At 42.1% G+C, this 18,668-nt stretch overlaps 1 protein-coding gene across 1 annotated transcript in view; it reads right to left on the reverse strand.

Moving 5' to 3' along the window:
- Positions 1 to 245: 245 nt before the first annotated feature.
- Positions 246 to 18,668, reverse strand: part of SECISBP2 (SECIS binding protein 2) — a 49,984-nt gene continuing 31,561 nt past the window's right edge. Inside the window, exons 13-19 of the mRNA XM_065406166.1 lie at positions 17,434 to 17,603; positions 15,631 to 15,769; positions 9,020 to 9,179; positions 5,874 to 6,094; positions 5,008 to 5,162; positions 2,181 to 2,385; positions 246 to 978 (exon numbers count right to left, since the gene is read on the reverse strand). Coding sequence (XP_065262238.1) covers positions 869 to 978; positions 2,181 to 2,385; positions 5,008 to 5,162; positions 5,874 to 6,094; positions 9,020 to 9,179; positions 15,631 to 15,769; positions 17,434 to 17,603 — 1,160 coding nt within the window. The 3' untranslated portion in view covers positions 246 to 868. The remainder of the gene's footprint in view (positions 979 to 2,180; positions 2,386 to 5,007; positions 5,163 to 5,873; positions 6,095 to 9,019; positions 9,180 to 15,630; positions 15,770 to 17,433; positions 17,604 to 18,668) is intronic.

Here is an 18,668-nt window from a genome sequence, read left to right on the forward strand (position 1 = left end):
AACCTCTGCCAGCAAAAGGGCTCTATCTGCATCAGATCTTAAGTGTTCTCTAGGGCAGGAATCTTCTTTGTGGTCCATTTTAACTTTACCAGCTTCCCCATCTCTCAGGAATTTCATGACTCATTATCCCTGTCCCCCTTCCAGCTGCTGCATGCCCCAAGGGAAGGAAGCTTGACTTGAAGCTAGAGCTGGTTGAATTTTTTTTGGGGGGGGGAAAGGGGGGGGGGGAGAGCTATTTTCCCTCAGAAAATCATTCCAGCAGAAAGTTTCCAGTTTTTCCAAGAAAATTTCAATTTTCCCTTGGGAAAATGAAAGTGACTGCTCCCACCTGGAAGGTTCTTGTCGATCTCACTTTCTGCCTGCAGAGAAAAAGTGAAATTAACAAGAGCCTTCCAGGCAGACGACCAGCAAGATGAAATATTCTCCCAAAATGAAGGTTTTCAGAATTTGTGTCTCAAACAAATGTTGAGGTTTTGTTTTCTGGCTAGCTCTACTTGTGGCACCAGACACCAGCAGTAAAACCCTTAAAAACAAGGAAGGAATGGGCTTGTTTTAATACACAAGTGGTCCTGGGTTAAAACAGTTTCCCCTCCCTTCAAATTAATTCTCTAATACAAAGAATGAAGCAGCAGCAGCTTTAGCAATCAGTCAAGTACACAGAAACCTGTAAGAATCAGCCAATGTTTCATGCATTCCAGTGTGCATTTTAAGTGAGATCAGAATAGTCGTCTTAGCCAACTTTAGACGTTTCCTAGATTACACTTTATTTGCTACACCTCGCAGCTTAGATGGACCACTGATTTTAGATAATTCAGTATTTACATATCTATGTAAAAAGTAATAAGGCCCAATAAAATATGATCCAGCTTTACTGAGGCTCTTCTAAATTCAAGGTCAGCATTTCAGTAGTTGCAATCTTTTCTAATTCCAAGGCATAAGGGTTATACTCCTCCTCAAGCTTTCTCTTCCAGATTTTGACTATAAACAAAGAACAGAATATTAGTATGAAAGTCACTTTAATTTCTCCCAGAGTATCACAGAGGTTCCCACCCACCCCAAGTTTAGTATTCATAGACAACCCTACTTAAGCACTGAAATGCTCAATCTCCCACTATGAAGGACAACGTGAGAACTGAGGGAGAAATCAGCATGTAAGGGACTCTTAAGCCAACACATTTTGCAGCACCTGCTGGAAGACAGTCCCCCTGGAGAAGTTTCAATTTATCTAACCATATGTTACTTGCCACATTCTAGGAACTGATACAGACCCGTTTGCCTACTGCTGTTTCAAAGTAATGATCTGATGAATAACTTTCTAATGCTATATCATAACCACATTTTATTTACAGATCCTAATATGGACACACAAAGTTATACACAAAAAGGGATCATTCCTTCAGTGCTGCAAATGCAGTTACCTATAGGGTTGAAGACCTTCATACAGCATAGAAATAGTTTAGGTCAGAAAGAAGAATCTTACACAACTGAAGCTGTAGTAGCAAACTGTCAAACTATTTAACCAGAATTTAGCCAGTCTGCTTGGGCCAACTAGTCTTACAAGTACCAGTGGAATTTTAGCCACTATGGTCAGGAGCTCTGTTACAAGTCTTATCTGAAAGAGCAGCATATGCCATCTACCACCAGGTGGACTATTTCAGAAATTATTTAAAGGAAGAGTGTCATCTACAAAGGATACATTCATTTACATAGCAAAAGCTGTGCACAGGTTAGCCTACCGGAGCTAACAAACTCAGCTAGCGTGGGTAACTTAGTAGTGAAAACAGCGCATCATGGGCTTCAGCGCAGGTAGCATAAGCCCAGCACAGACCCTGAGTACACTTGGCTTGCTAGCCTGCTCTATGCTGACTTCATTGCGATTACTACCTGCGCTAGCTGGATTAAATCCAGCGTAGTCTAGCCCATGCAAAGCTTTTGCTGTGTAAACAATAAAACTTCATGAAAAACTAGGTTTTCTTTAGATGTCTCCCATCCAAACAGCAACCAGGTCTGACTTCAATTCATGAAGTCTGCTAAGGTCACAGCCCAAAGTGATATGTTTGCCCTTCCTAACTAGACTTCTTTAGTCTGCACTGCCTCAGGAAGATTCTGATCAGAGGAGAATGTTACTACAAAGGAAGGAAAACTGATTGAACACAAAGAATAAACCACTGAACACTCACTGTAATTTGGTACATCCTCATCAGATTCCACATGGGGCGTTTTACCGGTCTCAGACAAGCTCTTCTCTCCATATTGAGTGGTTAAGATTGTGCTGTGTTTTTCACTTCCTCCCCCTTCAGCTGCCTCTTCCTCTAAAGCTGCCACCATATCTTTGTATGCATGCCTGGCTTCCATTGTCAGTTCTACCATTTTGTGAAAGTGGTCCTAACATGGAAAAAAAGTAGGAGAGAAGCAAGTGATAAGAGACCATGAAACACTATTATGGCTTAAACCATATTTCTCTGTTGAAGTGTGTAAAGATGTAGGGTACAGTTTTTGCACCCCTTCTACTCAGAATATTAAATAAGCACACAAGCAGGCAAAACAGAATAAACCACGTACTTGGATTTTGTTTAGTAACTTATCTTGTTTTGGCTAATGATAACAGGGAAATACATCAAGAGACTTTCTGATGCATGAGGAACTCAAAGGTACATTTTTAAGCAACATGTGGTTTTAGCCACACACCGGACATGTACAGCTATAGTGTTTTTATAGAGTGCTTTGAACTTAATGTGTTATAAATACTATTTTTATTATGTACCAGTTTGAAAATGTAGTCCCCCCTTTCCGGCAAAGTTTCATTCAAAACTAATATTCTACCAGCCAGAAGAGGAAGATTATTCTAGATTTTCAAGCGTCTCTTAACAACATAGATTCATAGATTCTAGGACTGGAAGGGACCTCGAGAGGTCATAGAGTCCAGTCCCCTGCCCTCACGGCAGGACCAAATACTGTCTAGACCATCCCTGATAGACATTTATCTAACCTACTCTTAAATATCTCAAGAGATGGAGATTCCACAACCTCCTTAGGCAATTTATTCGTGTGTTTAACCACCCTGACAGTTAGGAACTTTTTCCTAATGTCCAACCTAAACCTCCCTTGCTGCAGTTTAAGCCCATTGCTTCTTGTTCTATCCCAGGGGTCGGCAACCCTTCAGAAGTGGTGTGCCGAGTCTTCATTTATTCACTCTAATTTAAGGTTTCATGTGCCAGTAATACATTTTAACGTTTTTAGAACTTCTCTTTCTAGAAGTCTATAATATATAACTAAACTATTGTTGTATGTAAAGTAAATAAGGTTTTTAAAATGTTTAAGAAGCTTCATTTAAAATTAATGTAAAATGCAGAGCCCCCCGGACCAGTGGCCAGGACACGTATGCCATAGGTTGCCTACCCCTGTTCTATCCTTAGAGACTAAGGTGAACAAGTTTTCTCCCTCCTCCTTATGACACCCTTTTAGATAGCAGTTTTCAGGTATCATGTCCCCTCTCAGTCTTCTCTTTTCCAAACTAAACAAACCCAATTCTTTCAGCCTTCCTTTATAGGTCATATTCTCTAGACCTTTAATCATTCTTGTTGCTCTTCTCTGGACCCTCTCCAATTTCTCCACATCTTTCTTGAAATGCGGTGCCCAGAACTGGACACAATACTCCAGTTGAGGCCTAACCAGCGCAGAGTAGAGCGGAAGAATGACTTCTCATGTCTTGCTCACAACAACACACCTGTTAATACATCCCAGAATCATGTTTGCTTTTTTTTGCAACAGCATCACACTGTTGACTCATATTTAGCTTGTGGTCCACTATAACCCCTAGATCCCTTTCTGCCGTACTCCTTCCTAGACAGTCTCTTCCCATTCTGTATGTGTGAAACTGATTTTTCCTTCTTAAGTGGAGCACTTTGCATTTGTCTTTGTTAAACTTCATCCTGTTTACCTCAGACCATTTTGAATTATGACCCTGTCCTCCAAAGCAGTTGCAATCCCTCCCAGTTTGGTATCATCTGCAAACTTAATAAGCGTACTTTCTATGCCAATATCTAAGTCGTTAATGAAGATATTGAACAGAGCCGGTCCCAAAACAGACCCCTGCGGAACCCCACTTGTTATAGCTTTCCAGCAGGATTGGGAACCATTAACAACAACTCTCTGAGTACGGTTATCCAGCCAGTTATGCACCCACCTTATAGTAGCCCCATCTAAGTTGTATTTGCCTAGTTTATCGATAAGAATATCATGCGAGACCGTATCAAATGCCTTACTAAAGTCTAGGTATACCACATCCACAGCTTCTCCCTTATCCACAAGACTCGTTATCCTATCAAAGAAAGCTATCAGATTGGTTTGACATGTTTTGTTCTTTACAAATCCATGCTGGCTATTCCCGCTCACCTTACCACCTTCCAAGTGTTTGCAGATGATTTCCTTAATTACTTGCTCCATTATCTTCCCTGGCACAGAAGTTAAACTAACTGGTCTGTAGTTTCCTGGGTTGTTTTTATTTCCCTTTTTATAGATGGGCACTATATTTGCCCTTTTCCAGTCTTCTGAAATCTCTCCCGTCTCCCATGATTTTCCAAAGATAAACATTCAGTATCCCTCTCTGTCCCCAGTTGTTCTCCCAATTGGCAACAAGGTTGTGGGGGGGGGGGGGGGGGAGAAGAGAAGGGGTGGGAGGGCTGCCACTAGGCTGCTCCCTCCACATCTCTCACCAGGTATTTAAAATACCTGTTATCCTTAAGAGCAGATTTGGGTAGAGAAGAGGCAGACAGCTGGCCAAAAATACATTTGTGAACAAAGCAAAAAGGAGGAAGGTGCTGTGGAAATAAATGTTAATTCTGTATAACATTATAAAGCAACTGACCTGTCAAGAGTATAAATACAGAAAATGGAGTGAGAGAGACTGACTGACTAGCTGCCTCAGAGTCAGGTCTTTATTGTATACATAATACACACAGAGTAATACTAATTAAAGGTATGAACCAGTGTCTTTGTTCAACTCACCTGAGCACCATCATAACTGAAAATTCCCACCACACTGACAGGCACTGCTTTGTTCACACAACGTCCTAGAGCTTTGCGATTGAGAGCAAAGACAAATGGGATATTCTGTTCACAGGCACAGTCAATAATGGTATGTAGAGTCTCATCCAACCCACCTGGAACAGACAGAGAATGAGACTATTCAAAAAGTATCATTTATTCAATCCAGTTTTAACTAAAAGGCATTACTGCCAGTAGTCCCTTAGTAAAAGCTACAGGTTTAAGATGCAGCATTTAGAAATGCCAGAATGTATGTGTTAAAAAAATACTTACGAATGTGCAGTGCACAGAAACATTACTTGAAGCTCAATAGTGTACTGTAGGATCTGCTTATCTAGAAGGTTAGTCTGACAATTCTCCCTTTGAATCAACATGAATCTTCAGATAACACTGCTATTAAACTCCAAATTTTATTACATTTGAAGAACAAAGATTGGACTGACACACCAGCACCACTATAAACAGTATAAAACAATGCAGTGTGGCTAAAGATGAAGTATGGCTGTCAAAAAAAGAAAACTTTTAAAAGCTAAGTCACTTCAAGATCACAGATCAAAGACCGTGATCTGAACAGTAGTTACTTATAACATTTCAACAATACATCAATGACAAGTTGATAAGTCCTCCAACCAGTCATTTGCTTTCAGATTCCTTATTGTGAACAATCTGATTTACTTTTCAAGGAAGGCACCAATAAATCACTGGTCTTCCATGGCAGTTTTCTCCAAGTGTAAGATGTGGCCCTCAAAGGGTACTACCATCAATATAACAAGTCTGTTCTAACATTTATCTTATGAAAATAAAACTATTTTTTGTAAAACATTTACCCTTTGACTGAATCTTTTCACAGTTTGGAGAGATGATGACACATTTCAATTTTTTCAACTTCAGGTGTTTCAAAACTTCTCTGAGCCCCATAACAAGTCTGCGTTTTGTCTTGGCCTTCACTGGGTCTTTCTGATACAAGCGATCTTGGAAACGAACCAGTTCTTTTAGAAGATCTGTCACACAACTATCAACTTCTTTACTAAGTACCTGGCTACAGTAACTGGAAAAAAGAATCAGTTGTTTAAGTGTTAAATATTCTGCAATCGCAAACATAACTGCATTCTCTCAAATACACGCTCTATGTACAGGACAATAAACATTTTTTTCCAGGTTTTTCAGTGCATTAAAAGATACAGAGAGTTTTGTTTCTTGACACTCCGGCTCCTGTATCAAGTTATACCAAGACATGCATATCAAGATAAAAGACGAGTTTTGCTAATGAAAGTTTTCCCAAGGTCACAGCCTACTTTCACTCATAAGAATCAAGAGATCGCAACCATATTGTAGAAGTGCTAGTTGATTTCTATAGCACTGTCACTTATAACAAATTGAAAGTTGGAGCAAGAGCCAAAGGCAAGGGACGAAGTCAATTGTATCACCATTTTACTTATCTCTGGTCCAGATCATGCCTTTGTGATCTGCCCGTGGAGGGGGAGCCACAGAAAGAGTAGATGCACCTCATTCCTCTTAGCACCCAGTGGAAATCAGTGTGGAAAGTTAGGCTATGTCTACAGTAGAGACCTTACAGCTGTACCGAATCAGCTGCGCCACTGTAAGGTCTCCTATGTAGCTCTCTATGGCAACAGGAGAGAGCTCTCCCGTCCGCATAATTAAATCACCCCCATGAGCAGTGGCAGCTATGTTGGCAGGAGAGCATCTCTCACTGACATAATGCTGTCCACACTGGAGCTTCTTTTGTTGCAAGTTATGTTGGTGTAAGTTAAGTCGGTCGGGGGAGCGCGTTTTTCCACACCCGAGCGACAAATTTTATTGACAGAAGTGCTAGTGTAGACATAGCCTTAGATAGCTGCACTGAAGTTTCCCCCAGACCTCCTCAACACTGGTAACCACTCTAAAAAAGGGTTTAGGGGACAGCTGTAGTGAAGGGAACCCCTGGCACCATGGAGCTAGGCTACCAGAAAGTGGTGGGATAAGTGGCTACATATTCATAGGGCCTTTGTATGGATGGTCCTGTACCCCCACAGATCCAAGATCCACCCAGATCTCAGCACTTTGCAAGTCAGACCCTTGCTTTCTTGCTCTGGAGGTATACTGGAACCCACTAACTATCCCCACACCAGGAGAATGCAGGGGTAATCCACAAGGGGAACCAAAGAGTTCCTTGCCCTTCCCTCCCATGAAAGGCGAGATCTGGCCCCCTATTTCTAACCATTACTAACCTTACAACTGAAACTAGGTTTCATATTGGTTAGTCTTATATTTCAGTGGGATATTTTTTTGGTAAAAACTTTATTTACCATTTCAGATTTACCTCAGTAACAGTTTAATGGACAAGCCCATCAAAACAATGTAATCTAGATGTAGAAAAGAATCCTCCACCCTGAATACCAAGCAATAGAAGACCTCTTTGGTTGAGTAGCCCTGAGCATATCCAGACCTATCTGCCATTTAAGTGAAATAATGTTGAGTTGCTGTGGACCCAAGAAATTTGTTTACTTTAAAAAAGGCAATTAAGAGTCACATTTTTTTACATTAACTAAATCTTGAAGCATAAAAAGGCTGTGGTGCCTTTTTGAAGAATGAAGATGAAAGCAACATTATTAAACAGTTATGTCAATGGCAGAGTTTAATTTTTCCTGTAGCGAATCTTTGACCTGCTGTTCAAACACAACCAAAGTTTCTCGTTAAAAGGAAACATGCACACACAGCTGCTATCATAACATTTGAAGTGTTTGTACAAAAGGGCAACTAACTTGTCTCCTTGATTTCTCCATGCAACACAAACATGTCATCTTGCTAATCACATTCTGCTTTGTACCCCTCTATCATTTTGTCGGGCAGCAGAAAACAAAGAAATATTCTAACCATAAGAGTGTTTTCAGAAAGGTGAAAGAGCCCTAATTCTCTCTCTCTCTGTACAGTAAAAGCTTTTTTATCTGGCATGTTAGGGTATGGGGGGGTGCTGGTAAGTGAAAAATGCCAGTTAACTAAGAGGGAGGGAGTTTGGGTGCGGGGCTGGGACGCAGGCTCTGGGAGGGAGTTTGGGTGCGGGAGAAGGCATGGGGCTGGGGAGGGGGGTGTCACCTCGGGCGGCTCCCTGCAAGCAGTGACCTGTCTCGGCCACTACTAGGCGGAGGCCCGGCAGGCGGCTCTGCGTGCTGCCCTCGCCCCGCCCCGAGTGCTGGCTCCACAGCTCACATTGACCAGGAACTGCCTGCCACGCCTCCGCTTAAGAGCAGCAGGGACAGGTTGCCGCTTGCGGGGAGCCGCCCGAGGTGAGTGTCCCCTGGATCCAGCATCCCGAAACCCCTCCTGTGCCCCAACTCCCTGCCCTGAGCCCCCTGCCGCACCTAAACTCCCTCCCAGAGCTCACACCCTGCACTCCCTCCCGTGCCCCAACCCCCAGCCCCACACCCCCTCCCGAACCCCTCGTGGCCATTCCTCTGCCTAGGAGCAGCAGAGACATGTCACCTCTTCCGGGGAACCATCAGAGCCAGTTGGGAGACTGCCGGCCCCGCGCCAACCAGACTATAAACCGGACTTTCTATGAAGATTAGAAATGCCAGTTTATAGAGCTTTCTGGTTGGTACAGGGTCAGATAACAGCTTTTACTGTATAACTATGTGATTTATTCCACATTATAAGCAAGGTGTTTATGTTTCTAAGAGTATCTGCTCCTCCTTCCAAGATCACCAGAGAAGAGGAGGATAATAGGTTTAGTGACCACAAAAGGATCTGCCTTCTTAGCCTGACTGACGACATATTAGTACTGCACTTGCTGCTTACTGGGATGTCACTTATTAGGTGCTAACCTGCAGGAGAGTTGAAAATAAGAATTCAGAGTTGTGAGTTTAAAATTCAGTTAGCATTTCACAGAACGTTACTGACGTAACTTACCTTATTTGAGCAATGTCCTGCCTGTGGTACCGTGGTACAAAGGAAGTGCCAATACTAAAATACTTACTCTCTAAATCTCCTGCTATGAATTTTTGGAAGGCTGGAGTTTAGTTGTGTTAGACTGGAGGAACTTTCCGTAGAATCCTTGAGGTCTTCACATTCCAGGAACACTTCTGAACTGCTCTGAGCCACAGAAACTGAGGTTATGGGAACATCTTCTGCTATGTCTAAGCATAAAGAAATAAACAGTTGTATTTGTGTTATAAAAGACAGACGAAAAATTGAACTGATCTATAAAAGTGAGAATGTAACTCAAGCACTCTCCTACACAGAAATAGGACAGGTAGTTCCTACCAGTCCTGCTTTTACCTGTTTCAGGGTTATTAGGATCATTTCTAGTACTGAAGTGAATGACCCAGCAAGTAGTATTAAAATATGACCAGGGTTCTTTAGAATCTTTTCCCTATAGATTCAGATCTTTCAATTTTAGGCTAGGTCTACACTACAGCGGGGGTCCGACCTAAGATACGCAACTTCAGCTACGTGAATACCGTAGCTGAAGTTGCGTATTTTAGGTCGGCTTACCTGGCGGTGAGGACGCGGGAAAGTCGACCGCTGCCACGCTGCCGCCGACTCCGCTGCCGCCTCTTGCCGAGGTGGATTTCCGGAGTCGACGGCAGAGCGATCAGGGATCGATTTTACCGCGTCTTCACTAGACGCGGTAAGTCGATCCCCGATAGACCGATTGCTACCCGCTGGATCGGCGGGTAGTGAAGACATAGCCTTAGACAGGTTTGACTAGAAAACAGGACGCAGCATTAGATAAAAATTCACTGCCCAAAAACTTTGTTAATGCAGAGTTATGGCTGGCAGTTCCTTGAAAACCAGGAAAGGAAATACAGAGTTATGGTACACACCAGCCTTTTCCCAACACTTTACGTCTGCCCACTGGACCTGCAAGTTGCAATATAATAAGTGTCACGGCTGCCCTGTGATAAACAGATATGAGGAATGACTAAGTTAGTGTGCCACTTTACATGGTGTGGTGTGTCCCACAGAATTGTATTCTCATTCATCTGTATGCACTCCCAACTGCCCTTCCCTGTGTTAGGGACAGCTGAATTTACAGTGCAGAGATTACGTGCAGCAGGTTGCCACATTTCACACTGTAATGAGGAGAGGTCCATCTGCTTTCTGGGCTAAGTTATGTCAGTTATACAAGTAAAGGAGCACAACAGTCTATCCTTGCCATAGGGATTTGTAGCAGTCTGCTAGCATACATGACAGTGCACTACAGAGCAGAGGTAAGTGCAAGTAATATTCCAGAGGGAATCTACAGGACAAGGTTCAAGGGAGTGGTGACACCTGGCAACACTGGCTGCTTGGAAAGAGCAGATGAAGTGGTTGAGCATACACCGGGTATAGCCAACTGCTGTTCATTATGCCAACCTAAATGCGACTTCACCATTCTCCGTTTCTCTTATCATACTCATGCTGTGTCCCCACAGTGCTCCATATCATCAGCAAAGATAGACTGCTATGACATCTGTCAGGTGTTGCATAGGGCGTCACTCAAAGAGAACAGCTAAGGTTGAAGGGCAGTGCAGGGCTGGTATGTACTTCAATTTTGTATTTCCTGGTTTTAAGAAGTTTAAGTTTAGCTGTATTAGACGTTCTGGAAGGGTATGAGACACTGTCAATCAACCTTAACCCTCCATTAAAGTTTTTGAGCACCAAATTTCACTTGTTTGAGGTGGTGATGGTCATAGTGAAGGGGGCACTGTTGGGGGGCACAAGAAGGCTTCCTGGGAACACCTTACTTCCACCTCTCCCCTACTCTTGTTCCTTCCATCCACCCAGTAGGATTGCAGGCACCATGGGGAAGAAGGAAGGTGGTAACTGACAGGCTGTGAGAAGCACATCTACCAGCTGGAGTAAGCAAGGTGGAGTGTAGGACAAGCCCAGAACTTGTATTCCACTTCAGTGACTGGGGAAGTGGCTTTGCATAAAACTCCCTTTAGTATAAGAGGATTGCAGAGGTGTGAAGTGGTTAATTCATCTCAATGTAATGTTCTCAGATAAATTTTCAAGACACTCTCACTATGCTCATGAGTGTTCAAGCTCTTCATGGGGTAGCTGTACTTGAGAACCCCTTGACAAAGTAATTCCAACTTGCACCACTATCTCTATCCCTGACTCTAATGTGGCATTAGTAATATTATGGATGGTAGTGCCACCACAGTTAAGGTTACACAGAATTTCCATTCTAACAATTGTAAAAAAGAGCTACACACATTTGGGTTAGAGTATCATTTTAAAAAATAAATAGTTTGTGCACTGCTCAATTTTTCTATAGCAATTTACAGGGAAAAAATGCAATTTGAGATTTGCTGTGACTGTTTTGAAGAGGACAATGTAACTACAATTTTTCTAATGTCTGACATTTCCTTCAGATCCCTTTTTCTAGATAACTACACATCACTAAGAAATAAAATTGATAAAAATGATCCCTTGTTTGGCAGAGATGGGATTAATTATTATCAGTTGAAATTTGTTGTGTTAAGTTTTCATGATAAATAAAAAAAATACTCTTGACTGATGCCAGCATCATGGTTTTACATTAGAAAATGTAAATTTTACACCAACAGTTAAAATACGGCTTTCTATTACGGGTTCACTTCCTAATGCTCAGAAACCACTTTGATCATTCTGACACTGATGAGAGTTGCAGCTACTCTCTTTTCTTTGCTCACACTCAGGCTACTGTTACGAGAGAACTGGACTTGACACAACCACAGCCATTTTGTGCACTTAGCCACCATTAACTGCAAGCGAGAAAACCACAAAGTCAGGAATAACCTGAGCTTTGCATAAGCATGTGAAATAGCTGCAGTGGCAGCTTTGCTAATAAGGACAGACTAAGTGACAGATTCATGAGAATGGGAGGAAGTGTGGATAACTGACCTTGGACCTGGGTGTCTATGACCATGAGTTTCTTGCTATTATGACTAGGAGTTGCTTTGGTGACAAGTAGAATTCTGAGTTTTTTTCCTGATGCTAGGAAAATTGTTAGCCCACTAGGGGTTACTACGAGTTATGTCCTTTGTTTTGAGCAACCTATAAAAAGGTTAGAGTGTGTATTTGGAGAAGTTCGGAGAGGATTTCTACAAGCTAGGAGGCGGACATCTAACTCCCCAGTGACTAGGAGGAAGGCTGGTCACCAGAAACCTGCTGCTGACCATTCATCACCATCTCAGGTTTTGGATAACTAGGTCTGGATTGCTCTAGACTATTGCTATTTTAGATGTGCACTTCAGGCTCAAAAAAAAAAAAAAATCTGAGTGAAAGCACTCTTGTGTGTACCAATCATTTATCAGACGGAAGAGGTGGGTCCCCCCATTGATTTATTTCCTGAAACCACCTGGGAAACTAAGATTAGTTACCACAGTTTTGGGCTCAGAAACCCCTGGGTAACACTACGGCTACACGTACACTGCTGCAGCACTTAAGTATAGCCACTCATTACAGCAACAGGATGGGTTCTTCAATCGCTATAGTTAATCCAGCTCCTTGAAGTCAGGTCTATACTACACGCTTACTTCAGTATGAAAAATCCACTCCTGAGCAACGTAGTTATACCGACCGTAACCCCCTGCATAGACGGCGCTATGTCAGCGGGAGAGCTTTTCCCACTGACATAGCTACCGCCTCCTGGAGGTGGAGTAACTAATCTGACGGGAGAGCTCTCTCCAGTCGGCTTAGAGCGTCTTCATCTAAGCACTGCAGCGGCACCAATGCAGCGTTTGTAGCGTAGACCTTCCCTGAGAGACAGTAGCTAAGAAAATGGAAGAATTCTTCTGTCGACCTAGCATTGTCTAGAGCAGCTTAACTACGTTGATCAGGGATGTGGATTTTCACATCCCTGAACAATGTATTTGGGTTAACTTAACTTTTTAGTGTAGATCTGGCCTCAACTCTATTGTTCATGGAATGGGTGAGGAGCATGTGGCATGATTACATTACCCCAAGGCTACTGTTTACTAGAGTCTTCCATCTTCCTTCTTGTTAATACTATTTTCCATGATAATACTTCTAAAGTAAAATATAAGTATGCACGTGGATTTTAGAATAGTTTGAAATATAGCTCTTAAACTATAAACTTTGCTCTCAGGGTAAAATTTCTAAAAGGACCTTGGCCAAGAGTAGACAGTCAGCAACTAATGTGCACACCACATCAAGAGACTGCCAAAGGCAGGACTCAAACTTATAACACATGGGTACTACTCAGCTTCAGTGGCCACATCATCACCATGAGCCACCCACTTACTATGATATCAGGCTGCTTGGAAAGCCTTTGGCTTCAACAGAGTGCTTCCTGCTGCACACGAGCAAATGACTTTCTGTAGCTTGTCAATGTGGTATGGGCAACATTGTAGATCAACTTTTAGTCTGTATAACTTAAAACATTGGTTTCCCAAAGCAACAGTGGTGCCAAACACCTCAGATCACCTGCTTAGGATGGATATCAGAGCCATAGTGTGAGCCTCAGGTGCATGCAAAAAAAGTTGTAAGCACCATACAATTTTGAGGTCATATGATTTTAGGGGGGCTGTACTTCTGGAAACAGTTGCTCAAACAATCTTTAAACTGGAAAATTAACCCTATCTCAGGCCTCCACTGGTCACAGCAATTTCCAAAACAATTCAAGCAAGCATGTAGATTTTGGAGCACTTGGAAAACTGGCTATTAAACAGTTAAATAGTTTCAATCTTCATTATAATTGATAAAAAATGCAATTACAAATGCAGGAGAAGTTTAATTCTCTTTTCATATGTTCAAGATTTTCAGAGAAATTATTTAATAATTGAAGTATTTAGTTCAAATTTAAAGACTCAATGTAAAATGTATATTCATAACATAATCCGCATTCTGTACAGATTTAATTGAGAATAATGGAATACAGTTAAAGGGAAATGTAGCTGATATATAGAAACCCTCAGTAACAATATGATTTATTAGCCTGTGGGGAGCAGTTTCCTTTTGGAAATGGTGGAAGTGGAAGCCCCACTGAATACCCCAGACTAGACAAAACAGTTAGTGATCTATATTGGCAGAGGAACACATCAGATGACCTAAGAGAGGCAGAGATTCTCTAGAGACATAGATGCAAGCTAGGTAACACACTTCCCTTGGAGACTCCTACAATGTGACAATTTGGGCAATCTATGTACAATTTACAAATTCTGTTTGATATTGGAGACTCTGCATGCCTATACCAAACTTTCAACTTCATTTTCAATGTGGGGCTTGTTTGCCTTCTCTGCTATCTTTTGCCTCCATATTGAGCTAAAACCCACAGGAATTGACAGAAGAAATTCTTGCACTTGACACAAGGATAACACTGGAGGGTTGTTAAACTTTGCTGATCCTCCATTCACATGGAGCACTCTTGGACAAACAACTACCACCCACAGCAAACCCGTTTTTCAAGTCTGAATTCTGGGGTGGGGGTGGGTATCTGAGCGAGAGATCCTTTCCCAGACAAGGCAGATGGATGGGGGTGAGGAGGGGCAAGAGGGAAGGGCAGGGCGGGGATACCTGACACAAGGGACTGAAGTTTATGAAAAAGGGTCACTCACCAGCCATTTTAGAGGACGCTTGGGCAAGACAGCAGAAGAGCACTGTATGCAGGGGTTACAGAAAGGGGGAGAAGAGATCAGGAGCAGAAGCAAAAAGCTGGCTGCAGGAGCAAAACAGACTCCATGATTCAGAGATGTCATGGGCTGTAGGAAGTGGATCCTTAACAGTGTAGAGGCCTCTCCCTGAAGCATATTTTGGGCTTAGATCAGAATGGTGAGGAAACTGAGCAGGGAAGTGTGTGTAGATTTTTTTTTTTTTTTCCCCTACATCTGCATGTTTCTTCTTCTAGCTAAAGTAAAATGACTGGAACCCTTACAAAGTCTGTAATCCATGAAGAAGTGAAGTATAAATCCAGAGTGCCCATGAGGTTGGAGCTCTGGGAAAGGGTATGCTTAAGCTTCTAGGGAGTCTGGGGGGTGTCAATGCTAGTCCTGCGCATAGGCCCCCAGAAAGGCAGGACCCCATTTCAATGAACTGGTAACAGACAGAGCCAGTGCACATAAGTATGCCAGAGGGGTCAAGAAAAGACACAATGCTGCAGCCTACTCACACCAAGGGAAGCTTAAGAGCACACAGGCCATGTGGTAGAACCCAAACATGGCAGCATGGTGAGCATCCAGGAGGAGGAGCTCTACCAGGGCTGTGACACAGTTACAAATACAGTAAATCCAACATGTGTAGAAAGGAGGCAACAATAATTAGACTCGCAATTATACAGCAGCACAGACACAGGGTTATCAGCTCTAACAGTTGGGCTGGAACTGTACTCTGCAAAAAAAACCCTTTTAAAAAATCCCCAGTGGAGGCCTGAGCTCTATACTAACCTTCATTTCACAAGTCTTGTGTACAAGGTTTTTAAAGCAGCAAGCGCAATTACACCCACACCACCACCTACACATTGTATTGTCTACTCATCAGAAAGTACCACAGCAGTGTGACATTGCTAGTGTTGTATCCAGTTAGCTAGCTCTTTAAAAAAATTAAAAAGCCTCCCCCATACCAATAAAAAAAAATAAGACATTCATCATCAGGAAATACCTGTTTTGGTATCCTGAGTAAGTGTCTGATCTTCAGTTGTGGATTCTTCACACTGATGAACAGTATCTCCATCATCTTTTGGAATCGTTGTCTGTTCTAACAGGTGCTGTTTTCGCTGTTCTCTCTCTTTCAAAATAATCTTAAAAATTAAACAGTTCAGTGTCAGGCAGGCACCAATACAATCAAGTTTTAACACCGAGACCAATTACACAAACTCCACCATGTCACTAAGGTTTGAGTTTCATTGTAGGTGTATCCCCCCACACCAGGTTCAGGCAGCCTGATGTCAGAGTAAGCCATATATGCCCTAGCCTGCCTCTGTATCAAAGGGGAAAAGATGAATTTTCTGCCCCTACATTAATGCTTTCTAATGGCTACCATCGTAACTGGAAGAGAAATTTCTGGTGGCCAACTACAAGGACTGAGAGAAAAGCTGAAGAGTAGCGATGAGTTAGAGCAAAAAGTTGGCCCAAAACAAAGGGGCAGCTAAAAAGCACTAAAGTATGAACATAAAATGTGAGAGTAATCCAATTTCATACACACTTAAGATACTTTGCTGGATTGAGGCTTTACTCCCTCACATCCTACTATGTAAAATCCAGTCAGTCTGTAGTACGTCAGTGTTCCTTAACTGTGGGGGGGAGGCAGGGGGGAGGGAGGAAAAAGACATCTGAGGGGTACAGAGAAGACGAAAGGAAAGGAGAGTGGTGGTACAGGGTAATAAAGGAGAGTATTGGGAATGAGGAAAGCTGTGTAACACTGGAGCCAGTTTGATGACACATTACAAGTGTGCTGCTACAGCTAGAGCAGTGGACAGCTTCTTGAAATCAGTCATCCCTCCCTGTATTTGCAACAGCCCCTAGTTTGCTATGCAGCAGGTAACATGTATGGGGCTACTGGCTCAGTTGACTGGTCCAAGCTTTGTGACCACTCACACCACAGGGCCCAGTTGCAAGAGGGGGAAAACAAGTCTTTATTAGAGGGGGGGGAAAACCAGAAAAAGCAAAACCAGATACTTCTATTACAATGGCTCCTAAATGTACTAAACAATGTACAGCAACAAAAACAAAACAACAACAAAAAAAGAGCCCACAAAACATTGTTCCCATCCCTTAAGTTTACAGCCTGAAACTGATAAAAGGTGGTGATGTCCAAGGCAGCAAGTGGCACACGGCTTGTTAGCTATAATTTTTATATTGTACAATTTTCAGGTGAACTTCAGCAGTGCAGAGTTGTTATTAAGCCATCCTAACTGGCTCCATGAGGATCTCCTTGGACTAAGGAATGCCAGGTGATATTGAACTAATGCTATGCCACTGGCCCCAGTATAAAAGAGATGCCCAAGAGGTATGGGAAGGGGCCTGGATGTCCTTTTATTTTCAGCTTCCATAAAAGCTCCATGGGCAACCAGGCAGAGATTAGAGAAGCTTTCAGGCTGCTATAATTTATGCTAGGAATCAGACCATCATGCTCAAACCTGCACTGAGCACAGCCTGGCTAAACTAGAGAACTTGGTATTTAATACGTTTCCCCATCCCAAAAATTTGAGCACCTTTTCATACATACAGTCCTTGTGCTATGAAAGTGGCTTGAGTTACGAGTAGAGAATGCTGATTTGGAACACTGAATAATATATTTAGCGTGATCATATACAAAGACTTTTTTTTTTTTTTTTAAATCAAAGCTATCTAAAACTGAATTTGTAGCAAGGCTAAAATCCAGATTAATACATTTAACAGATGATGGTGATATGGTTAAAGAGAATAGTAGAGCTATTTAATAAAAGGTAATAAATTGGAGCACCTTTTTAAGAGATGTTGGTTTCTTTGCTTTGGGGACTTCTCTCTGCTTTCCTTTCTTTACCAAAGGAGCACTGGAGTCCAGTGGATTATGTGGTGTCTTCCCTTGATTTAATTGTTGATTTTTTGTTACTGTTGTAGGTTCTTTTGAAAGCAATGGTATGGCACCGCCAACTGAGATAAGAGAGTTTTCATCAGACAGCTGTAACTCAGTGTTAACATCTGAACAAAATCTAAGGCAAATTTAGTGTTTGGCTGTCATTAGTGTAAATGCAACAGGTCCCCTATCATATAGAGACTTTTTATGCAATTTATGAGTTGAGGGGGAAGGGGGAGGAGCTTTAGTCTGTCTCAGCTCCTTCCCAAAAAAATATGACCTCACCCATCTCTATTATACCATCAACTTAATTAGCTCTGATCTCAATCTCAAAAATATGGAGAAGAAATTAAGCTAAATATTGCAATGCAGGCTACATTCAATATCATACCAACCCAATTTGGGAAATTTTAGGAAACCTAAAAGTTCTACTCGACTTGCCATTTGGGATTTTGTCCTCTCCACTTCCACAAACAGATTCTATGGTAGCTTCAAGGATGTGCTAGAGCTTCTAGAATTATTTGTTGTGAATAAGTTAAATGTGTTTAACCTCCTCCACCCTTCCTATTTGTGAATTGCTTGCAAGCCAACACCACCCAATTTCTACTGGAGAGTAATAAATGAATAATGAGATATCTAAGGTACTTATATGGCTCCCATCATCATATCTCAGCATTTCACAATCCTTAATGTATTTATCCTCACAATGCTCCCATGAGGTAGGGAAGAATGATCCCCATTACAAATGGGGAACTGAGGCACAGAGACAGTAAGCAACTTGCCCAAGGTCACACAGAAGTCTATGGCAGAGCACAGACTGCACCTGGATCTCCCAAGTTAGCACACTAACTACACTAACCATTGGACCATCTTTCCTCTAACATGCTCCCAATAAGAATTTCTAGATGCATCAAGTCTGTGAAATTTTCAGGATCTGCACAGAAATCATTTTACCTTAGTACATCAATGAATAAGACATCAGAAGTAACAGCAGAGTGAACTTGCTATATTTGTTCCAGAAAATATTGCAAGTCACTTTTTGTATCTCTCTACTTAGAGCTTTCTTAGAGCTTTCAAGGGAATTTACATAGTATCTTCCTAATATCAAGCACGTTATTCAGAGCTGATTAGCTACTGTGCAC

This window comes from Emys orbicularis, chromosome 6 (assembly GCF_028017835.1).
Source record: "Emys orbicularis isolate rEmyOrb1 chromosome 6, rEmyOrb1.hap1, whole genome shotgun sequence".
In the NCBI taxonomy this organism is placed as follows: Eukaryota; Metazoa; Chordata; order Testudines; family Emydidae; genus Emys; species Emys orbicularis.